At 35.5% G+C, this 16,646-nt stretch overlaps 1 protein-coding gene and 1 long non-coding RNA gene across 3 annotated transcripts in view; one reads left to right on the top strand and one right to left on the bottom strand.

Annotated features, from left to right (window-relative positions):
• Nucleotides 1-16,646, top strand: part of MAPRE2 (microtubule associated protein RP/EB family member 2) — a 146,779-nt gene that overhangs the window by 97,464 nt on the left and 32,669 nt on the right. For both annotated transcript variants that reach the window (XM_054694101.1, XM_037508663.1), the window contains 2 exons: nucleotides 11,257-11,402; nucleotides 14,718-14,931. In XM_054694101.1, the coding sequence (XP_054550076.1) occupies nucleotides 11,257-11,402; nucleotides 14,718-14,931 (360 nt within the window). The remainder of the gene's footprint in view (nucleotides 1-11,256; nucleotides 11,403-14,717; nucleotides 14,932-16,646) is intronic.
• The window catches only part of LOC119243109 (uncharacterized), a 32,761-nt gene that overhangs the window by 2,083 nt on the left and 14,032 nt on the right, over nucleotides 1-16,646 (bottom strand). The gene's annotated exons all lie outside the window — the stretch shown is intronic.

The raw sequence follows: 16,646 nt of genomic DNA, 5'->3' as shown, positions 1-16,646 counted from the left end.
CTGAAGATTATTGTTGGAACTAGTTATAGCAGACAGCATGTTTCAGTAAAAGATGATGAGCATGTTACTCTAAAGGAAATCACTGGTGTTAGAACTGGAAGTGAAACTAACCCCCAGCACTGGGTCATCAGTTCACAGATGAAAGGAAATCTTACAGACAAACAGGATAATTCTTCACCTGTCATTTCTCTGTTCTTTCAATTGACTGAATCTTTTTTTGTATCAATAGATATACTTGCAGATTTTCTTCCCTAAAACATTAAAATGCAAGTTAAGTTATATAGTAATTACAATTTAATTGAATTATATAACTGTAAATAGTCCAGGTATATATCAGTGTTCTTTATATTCTAATTTTCATCTTAGAGAATTATAATAATTTGTATAAAATTATCTTCATAAATACCACTCTTAAAATACCAGCTTTCTTCTGTATGTTTTGCATTTCTACTTAGTACTTTCTACCTAAAATTTATATTTTAATAAAATATGTTACCTAAGTATTAATCAAGGACTATTTGGTATGTAGATTTTTTATTACCTTAAAATTTCCTTTTGAAATATAGGGGAAAATATTCTTTTGGCCAAAAAATATTTGTCCAATTCTTCAGGAAAGAAGCACCTTCAGATCAACTCAATATATTCATCCTATTTTCTTACCAATTTTCTCTATAGCAGGTCTCAACTTCTAGCATTTTTCTGTAAGTTTCTTAATAAAAATCTAACTTAAGATTACTTTTAAAATATATTCTTGGTTTTTGAAAGCAGGTTGTGAACAGAGATTGTTGGTACCTTTAAATGCAATTTGCTGCATCACTATACTAAAAGATGTTTAATGGCATATGTGTATTTTGTAAAATACAAAGCTGGTATTTTTAGAGTGGTATTTAGGAAGATAATTTGTGTACAAATTAACTCTCTGAGCTGAAAATTAGAATGTAAAGAACACTGATGTATACCTCAACTATTTATAGTTACTTAATTCAATTAAATTGTAATTATTGTACAACTTTACTTTCATCCTAATGCTTTAGGGAAAAAAAAAAACTTAGGAAAAACCTCAGGGCATATATATCAGATGAAATCCCAATAGCATGGTTTTAACTAGGTCTTTTAATATATCTACTGTTACTCTTTAAAGTCCATCTGCCTAAATAATGATTGCTGGTTTATTTCTTTTTTTTATAAAAGAGATGGAAATGTCCTTTTTAAAACAAGATTTATTTATGCATACAAGAACTGGGGTGCAGGCCAGAGGTGTGGGGGTGAGAAGATTCACCAGAGAAAGAGTGGGGAGCAGAACAGGCAGATTGACTGAAATATACTGCTGAGGAGAGCAGCAGACAAGACAGGAGAGATCTGCTGGGCCATGTGAGCTAGCTCCTTGGCCAGGGATCAAATTTGTGCTGCAGTGGCTGGCGACAGCTTGATAGTGCTGACTTTAACCCCTGCGCTACCAGGGAGGCCCTGCAAATGTCCTTTGTTAGCTTATTCTGTATGTGAAGAAGGGGATTGATGTGGTGCTTTTCAGCACTCTGCACAGTTCACATAAGCCTTCTCTGTCTATATCTGCAGAAGTTGAAATATTCCTGCTGGTTATTACTCCTTTTTTTCCTTCATGCAATAGTTTGAAAGCTACTTGTCTTTGGAACTTACTTAAAATACAAATAAAATGTTTGATAAAACTCCAAGCAGTTGGAAGGAGCAGGAAGCTCAGTTGAGGACCATGAGAATTCCAGGGAAAAAGCTCAGTTGAAACCAAATTTCTGAACTCTAGATCCTTATTTTTGCATTTGTGATTTGAGGCAGGTGAAACAGTGTCCTAGGTTCACTTTACAGAGTTAAATAACACTGTGGTAACTGAAGCTATCAAGCTGCTGCTCATTCCAGGAATGTGAAAGATGCCTATATCAACAACACAGAGCTACTGCTACTTTCATCATATTTTTGTTGGATTAGAAAAATGCAATTGAACTTTGGGATTTTAAAATATTTTAAAGCAGTATTTCACAAATGCCATTAAGCTCTTCCAACCTTGTGTTTATAGGTAGAGAGATTTCTGCTGATGTGCTGGAAATATGTAACCCTGTATTTTGCAGCCTTACTTTCCTTCTTTGGAAACCCTGATTTCCTAAAGGGGAATATGGCTTTAATATGAGGTTTTGGCTTTGGTAACAGATGTGGTTCTGCAGTAATATCAATTCAAGCAATGACAGGGCTGAAAGTGAAAATAAAGCTGAAATGATTTTGTGACCATTGCATACAAACAATCTTCCAGTGTAAAAGGTATTGAATAATTCACCTACTGAAAATGGCAGAAAATATGATTATGCTGCTCAGTTATATACTTGATTATGCTGCTCAGTTATATACTTATCACAAGCTCAGAGAGGAGAATGGAAAGATGGGATCATCAGAACTATAATCTGGAAAGGGTATGTGTGCCTCTGGGACTGTCCCTTCAAGCACAGCTCTGTACATCTTATAGCAACATGACAAAAGATGGTGATGGCCGGAAGCAGGAGCACTGAAATAAGTCTTGGTCTTGTAGGGATGAAGCATTACTGTCTCATAATGGGCAGAAATATCAAATATCCCTTAAAAGAGAAGTTGACGCTAGAGATTAGAGAATCATTAAAATCATCTAATTTTAGGGTTTAGGGAGCCACCCAAGGCTGATATTTTGGTGATGGGAATACCAGTGACTTAGGAGGATGTGATGATATGTCAAAGCCCATTGAAGATTATTAAGGTCTTTGGTCCAAGGACCAGCAGTCCATTTCTGTGTTCCTCGTTGATTATTAGCTTGAAAGAGAGAATGAGAAGATCATTTTTCATAAAGCATTAACCTGCAGTGGTTCCTATAATGAAAGGTATGATTGTATAGATGCTTCCAGCAAATTAAGGTCATCATTTTTTTTCTTTTGACCTTCTCAAACACCAAATTATACTATGGAAAGTGGAAAATTATAACTAAATCCCTCAGTGATAGTCATTTCTGTATAATAGTTCCTTAGCCTGTGAGAAAATCAAATGGTCAATTTGAGTAGGTATTTATGGCAGATCCCAACAAAGCTCAGTGTCTTCACAGATTGTGTCACATTTCTCAGAAAGTGCTAGGAGATTTTGACAGCAATAATAAAAGTATGTAGGGAACTACTTTTAAAGTCAAATTCTTATGAGTCTGTTTGCTAAAATATAAAATCATAACATTGGGACAAATTAATCATCTTTCTATCCAGCCCAGGTTTCTACTATGAGTAGGTTCAGTGTAACTGACACCCTGACATTGGTTGAAAGGCTCATATGTTTTGCAGCTTCCATTGTGGCTCCTTATTGAATTATAATCTAGAACCATTTCTAAGCATTTTTTGAGCCTTTGAATTTTTGCTTATAATTTCCCAGAAGTGGCATAGAAAAGAGGAAAGGTTTTTTTAAAAAATTGAAGTTCTGATCATTTTAAATTCCACTTCTGTTATTTATTACCAGGGTCACTTCCTGAGCCTTGTTTTCAAATCTGTAAAATAGAGTGATGATAATAAAATGCTTACATCTGTGGGGGTTAGAATGTTAAAAATAGATATGAAAACTTTAACAGATTTTACACAAATGTGGGTGTTCTCATTTTTTCTGTTTCTTAACATAGTATGTTCCATAAATGTATAAGGCACTATTTCCTTTTTGTTACCTGAAAATTTCCTTTTAAAAGTGTCTGTTTAAAAAAAAAAAAGTGTCTGTTTATCCTGGTATTTGTTCTACTATTGAAGCCCTGGGATCTGATAAAGATGAGAGTATATGTCTTCCTTGATATCATAAACTTAAATCATATATTCCCTAGATTATTGACAATGAATATTCATTTTGAATTCTACCATCACACAATTCCTCATCTATTGACTTTGGATTCCTATCCCCAAGTGTGTCAGCTCTGTGAAGTCACCTTTGGTGTATAGCATTTGAAACCATTCTTAGAGATAAGAGGTGCAGGCAGATCATGGTACTGTACAGAGACAGCATATTTTCCTTTTTTGTCCTTATTTCCTGATCATTTCCAGAATCTTTTTGACATTCACAGCTGCAATAGCTGTGAGCTCAGAGCATAGCCCATGAGAACTAATCTCTTGGTGAGCATAACATTCCACAATTTGGATTATTTTCACCTAAGAGTGTTATCTTACAGCTTTGAAACTTATCTTTCACTTTTCTGCTGACTTGATCTTTAGAGTGATTCTTAGTTTGGTTTAGGTTGTTGTGTGTGTATTTTTAATAACCCATCAATTTTTTAAAGAATATATGGCAACTCTTCCTGTAATGACTCTTATTTGGAACTTTGTTCACAATAGAATTTTGCTGTTTACCAGCTCTCATTTGGGATTCCAACTGCTGCAACTTACTGACCTCGATCATTACATTCCAGCATGGGAAGTTAAAACCACAAAGCAATATATGAATTAACAATAAATAACAGATGGTAAACAGGATGAGTTGATAAAGAATGACTGGAGGGTCACTTCAGATGGCATGGGTGGGGGCGTAATATCTAAGCCTTGATGAATGGCAAGAAGAAGGTGAAGTCCAGAAGAAACAATCTGTGTAAAAGTCATAAGGCAGGAACAAACCTGGGGTATTCTAGAAATACAAGGAATGCCAGTATGAGAGGAGCTACCTAAGGGAAATTAGGCAAGAGGTAGAGAGAGGCCTATCATAAGTCACCTCAGGCCATGGAACAAGTTTGGGCTTTTTTTTTTTTTTTTTTAAGATTTATTTATTTTTGTACAAGAACCAGGGTACAGGCCAGATGTGCAGGAGGGTGAGAGGATTCACCAGAGACAGAGTGGGGAACAGGACAGGCAGACTGATGAAATACACTGCTGAGGGGAGCAGCAGGCGAGACAGGAGAGGTCTGCTTCGCCATGTGGGATTCTCGCCTGCTGGCCAGGATCAAATCCACACTGCAGAGGCTGCGGACAGCTTCACAGTGCGGCGCTCAACCGCCTGCGCCACCAGGGAGGCCCAAGTTTGGGCTTTGAAGTGGTTTCGTAGGAACCACTGTCTTATCCTTAGCAAGGCTGGTACACAATCTGAATAATGATAACCTTGACATAAAGTAATGAGGGTGGATCTGTGCAAAATGTGCACCACATTATTGCGAGGTTAATGAAATGACCCCAAAGTCTGTACAGCTGTCCATGAGGAATACTCTGATTTGTAACTAGTGGAGACTTACAGGACAAAGGCAGTTACGCCTGAATTTTCCAGTTAGGTACTCATTTTGCCTGAGTAAGGGAGAAAATACAGAATTTCAAGGAAGAAAGAGTGAGTAACATGGCCAAATACTTACTATTCAGAGTTTTCAGAAGGATGAAAACAGAAAAGTAACTGTTAGATTTGGAGGCTATTGATGACCTTGACCAGAACTTGGCCAGATTGGAGACAATGAATTGTTTTGAATGGTAGATTAAACAATGGAAGCAGCAAAAATAGTCAAGGTTTGTTGTGACTAGGAATTGATAAATGGTACTATAGCTAAAGGATGAAATGAAATACAAGGAGGTTTTTAATTTTCTTTTGTATTTTCTCAAAGTCAAGGACTATTTGAGCATGTTTGTATGCTGTAAAGAATAACCCATACAGAAATTTATATTGGAAGAGAGAGGGAGGATAGTTACAATAATGACATCAGTGAGAACGTGAGAAGGAAATGTGACCCAGAGTACATCAGAGGGTCAACCTTTGATGGGAATCAGAATACAGCAGTATTGTTCAGATTATTTATTCCATGGTGTATTCTCCTGTCCAACAAGAACACTTGATGATTTTCTTAGTATTAACAATTAATTTCAAAATACCCATTTCTCTTGGAAAGGAAGAAGTAAAACTATCTCTATTTGCAGATGTCATGACCTTTTATGTAGAAAATCCTAAGAAGCCAACCAAAAGTTATTGTAACTAATAACTGAGTTAGCTAGGTTGCAGGACACAAGATCAATATCCAGATATCAATTGTATTTTTATACATTAACAATAAACAATCTGAGAATAAAATTAAGATTTATTCTTTCACTAGTAATAACTTTTGAAAGAATGAGAGGAATGGATTTAACACAAGGAGTGCAATAATTGTATACTGAAAAGTTTAAAACATCATTGAAAGAAACAAGTGAAAAGTCATCCCATGTTCATGAATTGGAGTACTTAATATTGTAAAGATGACATTACTCCCCAAATAATCTCTAGATTCAGTTATTCCTATTAAAATCTCAGATGCATTTTATAGAAATTGGCAAGTGGATCCTAAGATTAATATGGAAATACATGGACCCCAAAATAGCTGAAATAATCTTGAGAAGAACAGAGTTGGAGAATTTCCATTTTTTATTTCAAAACTGAGTACATAGCTACAGTAATCAAGACATTATGTTCTTAAATAGGATAGACAAAAATGAAATAGAATAAGAACTGAGAAATAAACTTATTCTCATGTAATTTACTGATTTTTCGATAAGAATACCAATACAGTTAAGTAGAAAAAGAATAGTTTTTTTCTACAAATGGTGCTGGACACCTAAATGGTCACATGCAAAATAATGAATTTCGACCCAAACCTCATGCCATATTCAATAATTAATTCCAAATGGATCATTGACCTAACAGTAAAAGCTATACAACATTTAAAGGTACTGCATATGTAAATCTTCATGACTTTGTTTTAGGTTATAGTATCTTAGGTGTGACAAAAATACAAATGACAAAAGAAAAAGTAGATAAGTTTGTATTCCACCAAAACTTAATATTTATGCTTCCAGGGATACCATCAAGAAAGTAAAAACACATTTTTTAAGTGAAAACTTCCAGATAAAATAAATGTTACAGTGTTCAGTATACAGTATGAGAACAACAGTTAATTATACTGTATTGTGTATTCGATGGTTGCTAAGGTTGTAATTTTAAAAGTTTTCACAACAAAAAAAGGATTCTTTTATATATGTGATAGGTGTTAACTAGACTTGTTATGGTGATCATTTTTCAATATATACAAATATCAAATCGCTGTTTCTTACAACTGAAGCTAAAATGTTATGTCAATTACATTTCAATTTTAAAAGGAAAATAAAATTTCAAATAATATATATATTAAACATAGAAGATACCGTATTACACTCCTAGGTGTATCCCAAGAGTCCATAGCATCATTGCTCTGTAGTAGTCCAAAAGTTAGAACAACCAAAATATGCATCAGGAGATGAATAGATCAGTTAAATGTATATTTATACAATGGAATATACTATTCAGCCATTAGAAGGAATCTTAAGTTCATCCACAACATGGATGAATCTTGAAAGATTTTCCTAAGTGAAATAAACCAGACCAAAGGTCATTTATGATTCCTTTTATATGACATGTTCAGAATAAGCAAATCCATGGAGATGAAAAATAGATTAGTGATTACCAAGGCCTGGGAAGCAGAGAGAATGGCTGCTAATGCTAATCTTCTGCAATTAGATAGTGGTGATGGACATGTAGTTCTGCATATATTAAAACACCACTGAATTTTATACTTTAAAATTTATAATTTAAAATTTTATACTTTAAAATTGGGGCCTCCCCGGTGGCGCAGCGGTTAAGCGCTGGGTTGTGAAGCTGCCTGCAGCCTTAGGCTGCAGCGCTGGTTCAATCCCTGGCCGCGGATCCCACATGGCACGCGCAGACCTCTCCTGCCGCCCGCTGTTCCCCTCAGTAGTGTATTTCGTCAGTCTGGCTGTTCTGTTCTCCACTCTGGCTCTGGTGAATTCTCTCACCCTCCCGCACTTCTGACTGTACCCAGTGCTTGTATAAATAAATAAATCAATCTTTAAAAAAAATAAATAAAATAAAATGTTAAACTTTTGATATGGGAATATTTCAGTAAAGATATTTTACTTTATTTAATAGTAAATAAATGAATAATTTTTAAAAGAAACCTTTTTTTGCTATACCATGAATGAAAAATTCAAAAATATAATGGAAAATATAAGTATATGACAAAAAATTAAGAAAATTTTGAGAAACAGAAGTGAGGAAATTATTCTACAGATAGCAATATATCACATCACATTTAAATAACACTCTAATACTTTGAAACTATCCAAGGGACAGACAATAAAAAAATTAAGTCTAGAAAAAAAATGAATTAAATGTATTAGGAAAGTAATACATAATAAAGATAGTGTTTCTCCTCAGTAGGAAAAGTATAGATTATTTATGGCATGATATTGAGTCAGGGGAAACCAAGCTCAGAAATGTCAGCAAACAAAGGATGCTGAGGAGCTGGAGGCCGAGCCCTGGGGTCTGGACTAGGATGGGCTGGATACCGCGTTTCTGTCTCTCCCTCAAAACTCGGACTCAGACAGAATGGAGGTCTCGGGGCCTACATCTGATTTTCTTCTTTTTGGTGAGAAATGAAAATGTCATTTTAAATAATAAAGGAATTATCTGAGTAGAGCTTATAAGAGAGGAGATTTGAGTGAGGAGGGAATTAGAAGTAAAGTAGATATCAAAGTGAATTTACAGAGGTGATCACATAAAACTGAAATACTTGATTATTTCAATTCTAATGCAAGAGTATACTTATAATCTCATGGTAACTTGATTAGGAGTCTGATTATTTAATGACATGTATATGGAGTATTAGAGAATATATACTGTGTGTGTGTGTTCATATGTGTATGGTCTACAGCTCACTAACTCCATGGAAAATGGCAGGTCTTAGTCTACACTTCTGAGAATGCCATGTAAATTCAGGAGACTAAACCTTCTAAGGCCCCAAAGCCTTATTATACCCATTTTGTCCCCATGTATGGATAACATAATGGACTATAGTGTCCATTGTACACACATAAGAACTATGTATATAAACATGTTAAAAATTACCAAACTTCTGTGAACATATGATTATTCATAGTAACTTACCCAAAGGAAAGATCCACTATCAATAAACTCACTACTGAAACCACTATATAATGCTATAAACCAATGTTCCTTCAATAAAATAAATTTTAAAAATCACGCTACAGTCAACATTAGTCAAATTAAATGCATCCATTATCAGGGTCTGCATCTTGACCACTAGTGGGGAGACAGGAGTGTGTGCCCAGTGTCAACACTATGGTGAGAGACAGCCCACTGCAGTATCGACCCAGAGGGGAAGGTACCCAAGTGCTGGGGGACCAAAAGAGGAATTTCCTCTAACATTTGGAATTAGAACTAAAATTAGAACTATTCTCTATATCAGAGCAAAATTAATTCCACATGGATTGAGAACGTAAATGTTGAACTTGAGATCATAAAAGTACTTGAAGAAAATACACATGAATACTTATGTAATATTGATTTGAGAAAGTTGTAAGCATGATATAAAAATCAGAAAGCTATTAAAAACATCATAGGGAATATTAAATGAGCCAGAAAGGGAATCATGACCTGTTAAATTAAAAAAAAAAAATTTTTTTGGTATGCCCCACAGCCTTAAAAGCAGTTTTCATGGGTGGAAACTAGAGATGCTTTTTCTTTCCTTCTTCCAACTCTCCCTATTTGTAAATTTTTTTCCCAAAAAATTGTTATTACTTTTTAAACTTAGAAGAGGAGTAATTTGGCTGGTTGGTTTGTGAGAATACATAAATATCTGGTTTTCAAAGGTAAATTTTATGCTAAACTCTAGAAAAAAGTGAAAATAACTCTTTGAAAAGCAGGTGATGAGACAGTTGTGTTTAAACATGCCCATCTACATAAAAATAATGTTGAAGTGGCTGTTGGAATTTGCTCCATCTGGTGGTACTTTAAAAGGAAGAACTGAGTAATTGGATGATGACTGTAAGAATGCCCCCACGATCATGATGTTTCCCTTACCTCCCCTAATGTTTTTGTTTGGATTTGTTTTATTTGGTCTTGTTTTTAAGAAATACCATCTGCTTGACTAAGAACACACTAATACATAGTCGTTGGGGTGCTGGCGTCTGAGATGTATCACAGATGCAAAGATTCTAGAGGTGATAATTATGGTGACCTAAATTTCACCACCTTATCCTCTTCTGTACAAATAATGATTTGCCCCACCACTTCCTGTTCTAATAGTCCTCAGATCCCTAACAACTCCTTCCCTCCTGTTTTGGATTCCTATCTCAGGAAAGGATTCTTAACATCAATTTGACATTAGAAATGGAGTGGATTCTTCCATGTAAAGATGAGTCACCTTAATGAAATGAAAAGATTTTCACAGAAACCTTGGTACCAAAGAATGAGGGTTGCCCTTCATATTCCAGAAAGGTCTATTATTGGCATATTCTAGAAACAGACTGATAGATGTGGGAAGTAAGAAAAGCAAGATCACAAACATGGCTGCTTGTTCCCATTCTTGCCACTCAGTTGCTTTTCTTCCTTGTAGAAGAAAAATGGTCATTCTGGCTTTGAATTTCTTTTCTGTAAATGCCTTTATCCTGTACTATTAAGAAGCTATGAATCAGTAAATATGATCTTGGAAGTCTTTGTAGTTAATGTTGTCATGATCTAAGAGTTCTTTAAAAAAATCAGACTTTTCTTGACCACTTCCTTAGGGAAATCATTGAATATTTCTGTTATTTTTATTTCTCAGTCATAAACAGCAGGATTCTGAGGTTTTATAAATTTTCAGAATCTCCATGTCCTCATCCTTCATGTTAATGTAGGAACCCCATTGCTCTGGACTGGAATTAAATTGGTAAACAACTGGTTATGGCATTAGACGGCTGAGTTACAGTTTCACCTAAGTCATTTTGCAAGATGGATAAAACAGCTTGGGCATATATGTGGTTTTTTAGCTACACATTTCCTGAGAAGTTTTATAATTCCTCCTATTTAAATTTTCAGCTGTTTTTCTCTTATATTTATATATTTTGAGAACATGGAGCTGGTAGCCACTAGATGGAAGAAAAAAAATCTTCCTTTTTTTCCTGGTAAAAGCTAAGAGTTGTTCTTATCCCAATTTCCTACCCCAGTTGTTTGTGGAATTTGATGATGCTGTGGTGAATGCACCCTCCATGTGGTATGGTGACTAGGAGGAGAAGTGGCAGAGCTGCCTTAAGGAAAGGCTGGCCCTTCCCTCCAGCACCCAACCTGACTGACAAGGAGGTGTAAGTGCAAGGAGAAGCCAGCCAGTGCCCAGGAGGGCTCCTTCCTGCCTAGCTATCCTGTGACACCAGCTAATATCAGACTCTCACAAGTACTTGTCTTGTCTCTTTCCAGGAGCTGCCTATTGCCAGTTCATGGACATGCTTTTTCCAGGCTGCATTAGTTTGAAGAAAGTAAAATTTCAAGCAAAGCTGGAGCATGAGTATATTCACAATTTTAAACTTCTGCAAGCATCGTTTAAGCGAATGAATGTTGATAAGGTAAGAAACTAACTTATACCTCCATAAAAATGCATTGCCTTCCCTAAAAATATTTTTTGCACAGAAATGCAAAAATCCAAAAGTATATCTGTGTATGGGACATACCCTGATACCACAGCAGTAGATTGGGGTCTGTACATAGCATAAAGCACCAACCCTCACTTCCTGTATTTGTCTGAGGTTTTTATTTAAGGAGATTTCTAAACTTATCACCATTAGACTAAACACCCTAACAGGAATTACAAATGCTCAAATGTGGTTATTCTGTTTAGCATTGCAGATGAGAAATTTTTATGTTTACCAGATGCCACTGTGGTTCTTTGTGTTTTTTGTTCCTTTGGAGAAACAGCTTGTTACAGTGAAAATGGTTGGAATCCCAATTCCATGACATGAGCAAAGTATTTAAATTATTTGAGCCTGTTTACCCATCCATAAAATGGAACTAAAACGCCTTACCTCTGATTATGGAGTTTAAATGCATGTGAGGATGTCTATCATAGTGTAGATACTAAGTCAACCTTCATAAATTGCCTTTTCCCTGTTGAATTATTATAATTTAGTCCTGGAATGACATAAATGGAGTAAAACTGGAGTCCTGTTCCCCCTAATAAAGAAATATTGCTAAAATCCACTCAATTTCTGCATGTTCTTTATTTAAGATCTGTCTCTTAGAGGGACTTGAAAAGAAAGGAATTTTGAATAAAGGGAGAAAGGGAAACTTGCATAAATAGAGCAATAAATGGGCTATGGAAATAAAAAATAAATTACTGGGTCATAAAAGATGGAAGCTAAGGGAAAAGAACAAAGTTTGGGAAACCATATATTTTTAAAATTTAATGCAATTAATATTAATATCTTCCTATATCAAAACATTCTTATGAAAATATTAAGAAAATCTTAGCTTCTCACTTTCTCAGAAATTGTATTTCAGAACATGTTCTCTTTAACATCTTAAGAATTTGGACTCTTTTCAACTTTATGTTCTTTCTCTGGTTAATTTTCAACTAGTTCTTTCCATATATATTCAAATCCAGAGCTGTGCAGGTTCTCCTTACTTACTATTAGTATTAATTACATCTTTCTCATTCTTTTTTTTTTTAAGATTTATTTATTTATGCATACAAGCTGGGGTACAGGCCAGAGGTGTAGGGGGTGAGAGGATTCACCAGAGACAGAGTGGGGAACAGAACAGGCAGATTGACCAAAGTACACTGCTGAGGGGAGCAGCGGGCAAGACAGGAGAGGTCTGCCTCACCATGTGAGTTTCTCCGTGGCTGACCAGGGATCGAACTTGTGCTGCTACAGAGGCTGCGGATTGCTTCCTAATGCAGTGCTTAGCCCCTTACACCACCAGGGAGGCCCTTTCATTCATTTTTCTATACATGTTTCTAGATCAAAAAGAAGGCAGTTTGTAGGCTTATTGATAGAACGTGCTATATAATATAAAAGTAGCCTCCATATCTCACTAGAAGTGTACATACACAGAAGGGTGAACTGTTTTTAAGAATATTGACAATAACATTCTTATAGAGGAGCTCCCTTGATCTTGATGACCTATGTTGGCTTCTCTAGCTGTGATTCTACCCAAAAGCCCTTGGATAGAGACAGTGGTTCTTGTTCCTGTATGTCATAGCTTAACAGCACATGGGAAGCTTCTCTGAAGAGATAGGCTTGCCACTGATTTTCTTTGCTTCTGATTTTTAACTTCTGCCTCTGGAAGGGACTGAGTGCAAAATTAAGTCAACAGAGTTAAGTGCCTTCTTTGAACCGCTAATGTATTACCATTATCTAAAGCTGTTTTTAAATGTCCACTTATTTGGCAGAAAATATAGCAGCATGTTAAAGGGCCTTATGGACTAAGAAGGCACTTTGTGAAACAGTCAATATCAGCATAAACAAAACTTATAAATCAGAAGATGTGAAAATATATTTCATTAATCAGTCAATTAAGTGCATGTATGAAAGGAATTCTATATAAGCATCTTCCATTGCTGGAAGAGTCTATGAAAAGTGTGGTCTCCTCCAAAAGTTTGCTTCTCTTGATTTCATTCTGTACTTATTTCATTTCAGCTACATAAAAATATTTTTTTAATTTACTGCTAATGATTTAGTATAGGTGGCCTAAGTGCTTCGGTTCCTTTTTTTCTTTCAAGTTGTCATAATTTTTAAGGTGTTTGTAGATTTTTAAAGGTTATCCATTGTGTATGCTATCATAATATTATAGCTCCTCTGGTAGCAAGGTTTTGCTTAGTTTATATACATATATATATAGTTTATATGTAAATTTAGTTTATACAGCTTCTATTCATATCATTACATGATGAAGCCAGGTGCTTTTAGTGCTGTTTCTGTCAGAATCTCACACTCAAACATATTTTACATACATATGAGCTGACTTCCTTCCTAACTTCTTAGTTCTCATGGCTCACATTGAACTAGAGTTCCAACCCAAAGATGAGAAAGTAAGAATCTGGTAATGGTGCAGTTTGGATATCAAGGTACTTTTCTATTTTCCTTCAAAAGTAGCAACCCACCTAATTAATGCTTAGCAATCATGCCCCATTTTTTTTTGTCCTAATTCTGCAGGTGCCATAAGCTCTCTAGAGGGATGACTGGTTGGCTCTTTAGGTTGCCATCAGGAAAGATTATCTCCACAAAACTGAGATTCCTGTTTCAGAAGTTGATATAAATGCTGTGAAACTCCTCCTCCAGAATGACTTCTCTGATCCCCTTCACCAGCCTCCATGTGCTTTTATCCACACTCCCATAGCATATGGCTGTGCTCCTGTGTAATCTGTCACTTTCATACTTCTCTGCATTGCAGATAAACCCTATGAAAATTCATTTTGTTCCATATGAACCATTAGATTAGTGTAATGTTTGCAATGATTTGAATCTTATTCACATTCTCTGGTGGCTATAATCCTTATAAGAGTTTATCTCACCGCTTACCAAGTTGTAGACCAAGAAATGGAAAAAAATCCATCAATCTTGAAATAGCACAACACCCAGCTCATGTTTTGGGGGGAGATGCTTTGGTAATCAACATGCCATAAAGATGAGCAGCCCCTCTTGATGGCTGAGGGTATTCATTATTTTGTCTGGTTTGTTCACAGGAGAAGCAACTCTAACATTCTAGTTCACTTTTTTAATAGGATAAAGAAAATTACATAAATTCTAGGATACAGCTGGCTCAGAAGTTGGGGGAAAGCGGAGCAGTCATGAATTGCAGACATGTTGGATATAGTTACCCTTCAGGTACTCTGCAGCTGTATTCAAGACAAAATCCCTGAGGTTTGTGATTTTATATTGCAGGTAATTCCAGTGGAGAAGCTAGTGAAAGGACGTTTCCAGGACAACCTGGATTTTATTCAGTGGTTTAAAAAATTCTATGATGCTAACTATGATGGGAAGGAATATGATCCTGTGGAAGCACGACAAGGGCAAGATGCAATTCCTCCTCCCGACCCTGGTGAACAGATCTTCAATCTGCCAAAAAAGTCTCACCATGCAAACTCCCCCACAGCAGGTATTGTAACAGTGAAATCAGAATCACTTTCATTTTGGAAAATAGCTCAGACCTTCCTGTGCTTCCCTCTGTCTAATTAATCCCCCAGCTGCTGGGATTTGTGTGCTTCTGGATGATTTGTATTGTCTGTTTGATCACATTTATCTTTCTAGCAGGGACCTAGCTATCATAAGTAATGATCATGATTTATACAATTCAAAAAGCAGAACTACTTGCTTTATAAAACTGAATCTGAATGTTAAAAATAATATTCCAGGATAGGTTCCATTTTCCTTCTTGTTTTGCTGGGAAATTTCTAGTCTTTTTAGATTTTGGCAGAAATATTTTTTACTGCTTAATTACTGGCATTATAGATCAAAATATGAGCTGATTTATACTTTTAAGTATGGGTCTTCATCTGTAATCCTTCAAAGGGAATTCATGAACTATGCATCCTGTGTCCTGTAAGTGCAGTGTCAGTTTTCAAGTGTTAATAGCCAGCAAGGCTTCATCCAAAAGTGAAGTCACGAGGGATAAATTCCTAGAATTTTACACTTAAAAAAAACTTTTGTGGATTAAAAATCTTTCTAAAATATATTAAAAACATCCCTGCATAAAATGCAGACTTTACCAAGCAGAATGTGTTCATGTAAAACTGGGGTCCTTATTATAAACAACAGTTGTGCTACTGGGCAGTTAAACAATGAAATTCTCAGAAGCCATTTGTCTCCCTCCCAAATGTAAAAAGCGTTGTTCACACTTGTTAAATTAGTAAATAATAGTGATTGCTTCTTTATGTCCAGTCAGAATGGATTAGAAATTATTACAGCAATAATAAATAGATAGTAATAGCTATGTGACAAAATTTTCCTCACTATTTCTGATGTCTTTTTCTTGTTTAGGGTTTCATGATTATGTTACAGATAGGCTGAGACCATTGGAAATCTGGCACAATTTCTGAAAGTATACTAACAATATCAAAATTAACACATCATGTCTGCAACTAATTCTTATATGGTTCCAGGGAAAGTGTGTGTGTGTAGGGATGGCAGAAGTGAGAAAGAGTATCTTTGAAATTATCATGTCCTGTCTATTCTGTGTGAATGATATGATTATATAATAGTTGTCACAAATAGTCTTATCCTATCATTAACAAAAATGAAAAGAAAGGCCATTTTCTTACTTCCTTTATGTCCATGTGATTTGCTTAATATTATAATTTATTTTCTTTTCTTTCCTATGGCACTAACTTTGGAGTCAAATGTGGCTTTAAGTTACCATGCCTGCCACTTGGGGCAGGTTTTGTAACCCAACCAGACTTAGTTTTCTCATCTCCCGGGTTAGGCCTGTTAAATCTGCACACAGACATGGACACATAAGAACTCATGAGTATGGTAGATGGATTCTTGTTCATCAAGATTAAAATAGTGAGTATAGATGAGGAGGAATAGATAAATCTGAGATATTTAGGAGGTAAAATAGATTGGATAATGGGTGGACATTAGTATAAAAGAGAAGAGGAAGGTTTCTAGCATGTCTTCTTGATTTGTCTCACACTACTTCATGGATGGTAGTTCAGGAAGTGCTGAAAGAAAACCAGATATAGGAAGAGATCCTAATTTTTTTTTTTTTTTAACATTCTGAGTTTGAGATTTCTTTGCTACATCTTAGAGGAGCTCTAAATAGACATTATATGTATGTGTGTGCATGCATATGCCTGAAGCTCAGAGACAATC

This window comes from Talpa occidentalis, unplaced genomic scaffold (genome assembly GCF_014898055.3).
Source record: "Talpa occidentalis isolate TD23 unplaced genomic scaffold, MPIMG_talOcc4v2.1 talOcc4.13, whole genome shotgun sequence".
Lineage (NCBI taxonomy): Eukaryota > Metazoa > Chordata > Mammalia > Eulipotyphla > Talpidae > Talpa > Talpa occidentalis.
This window is presented reverse-complemented; position numbering and strand designations above follow the sequence as displayed.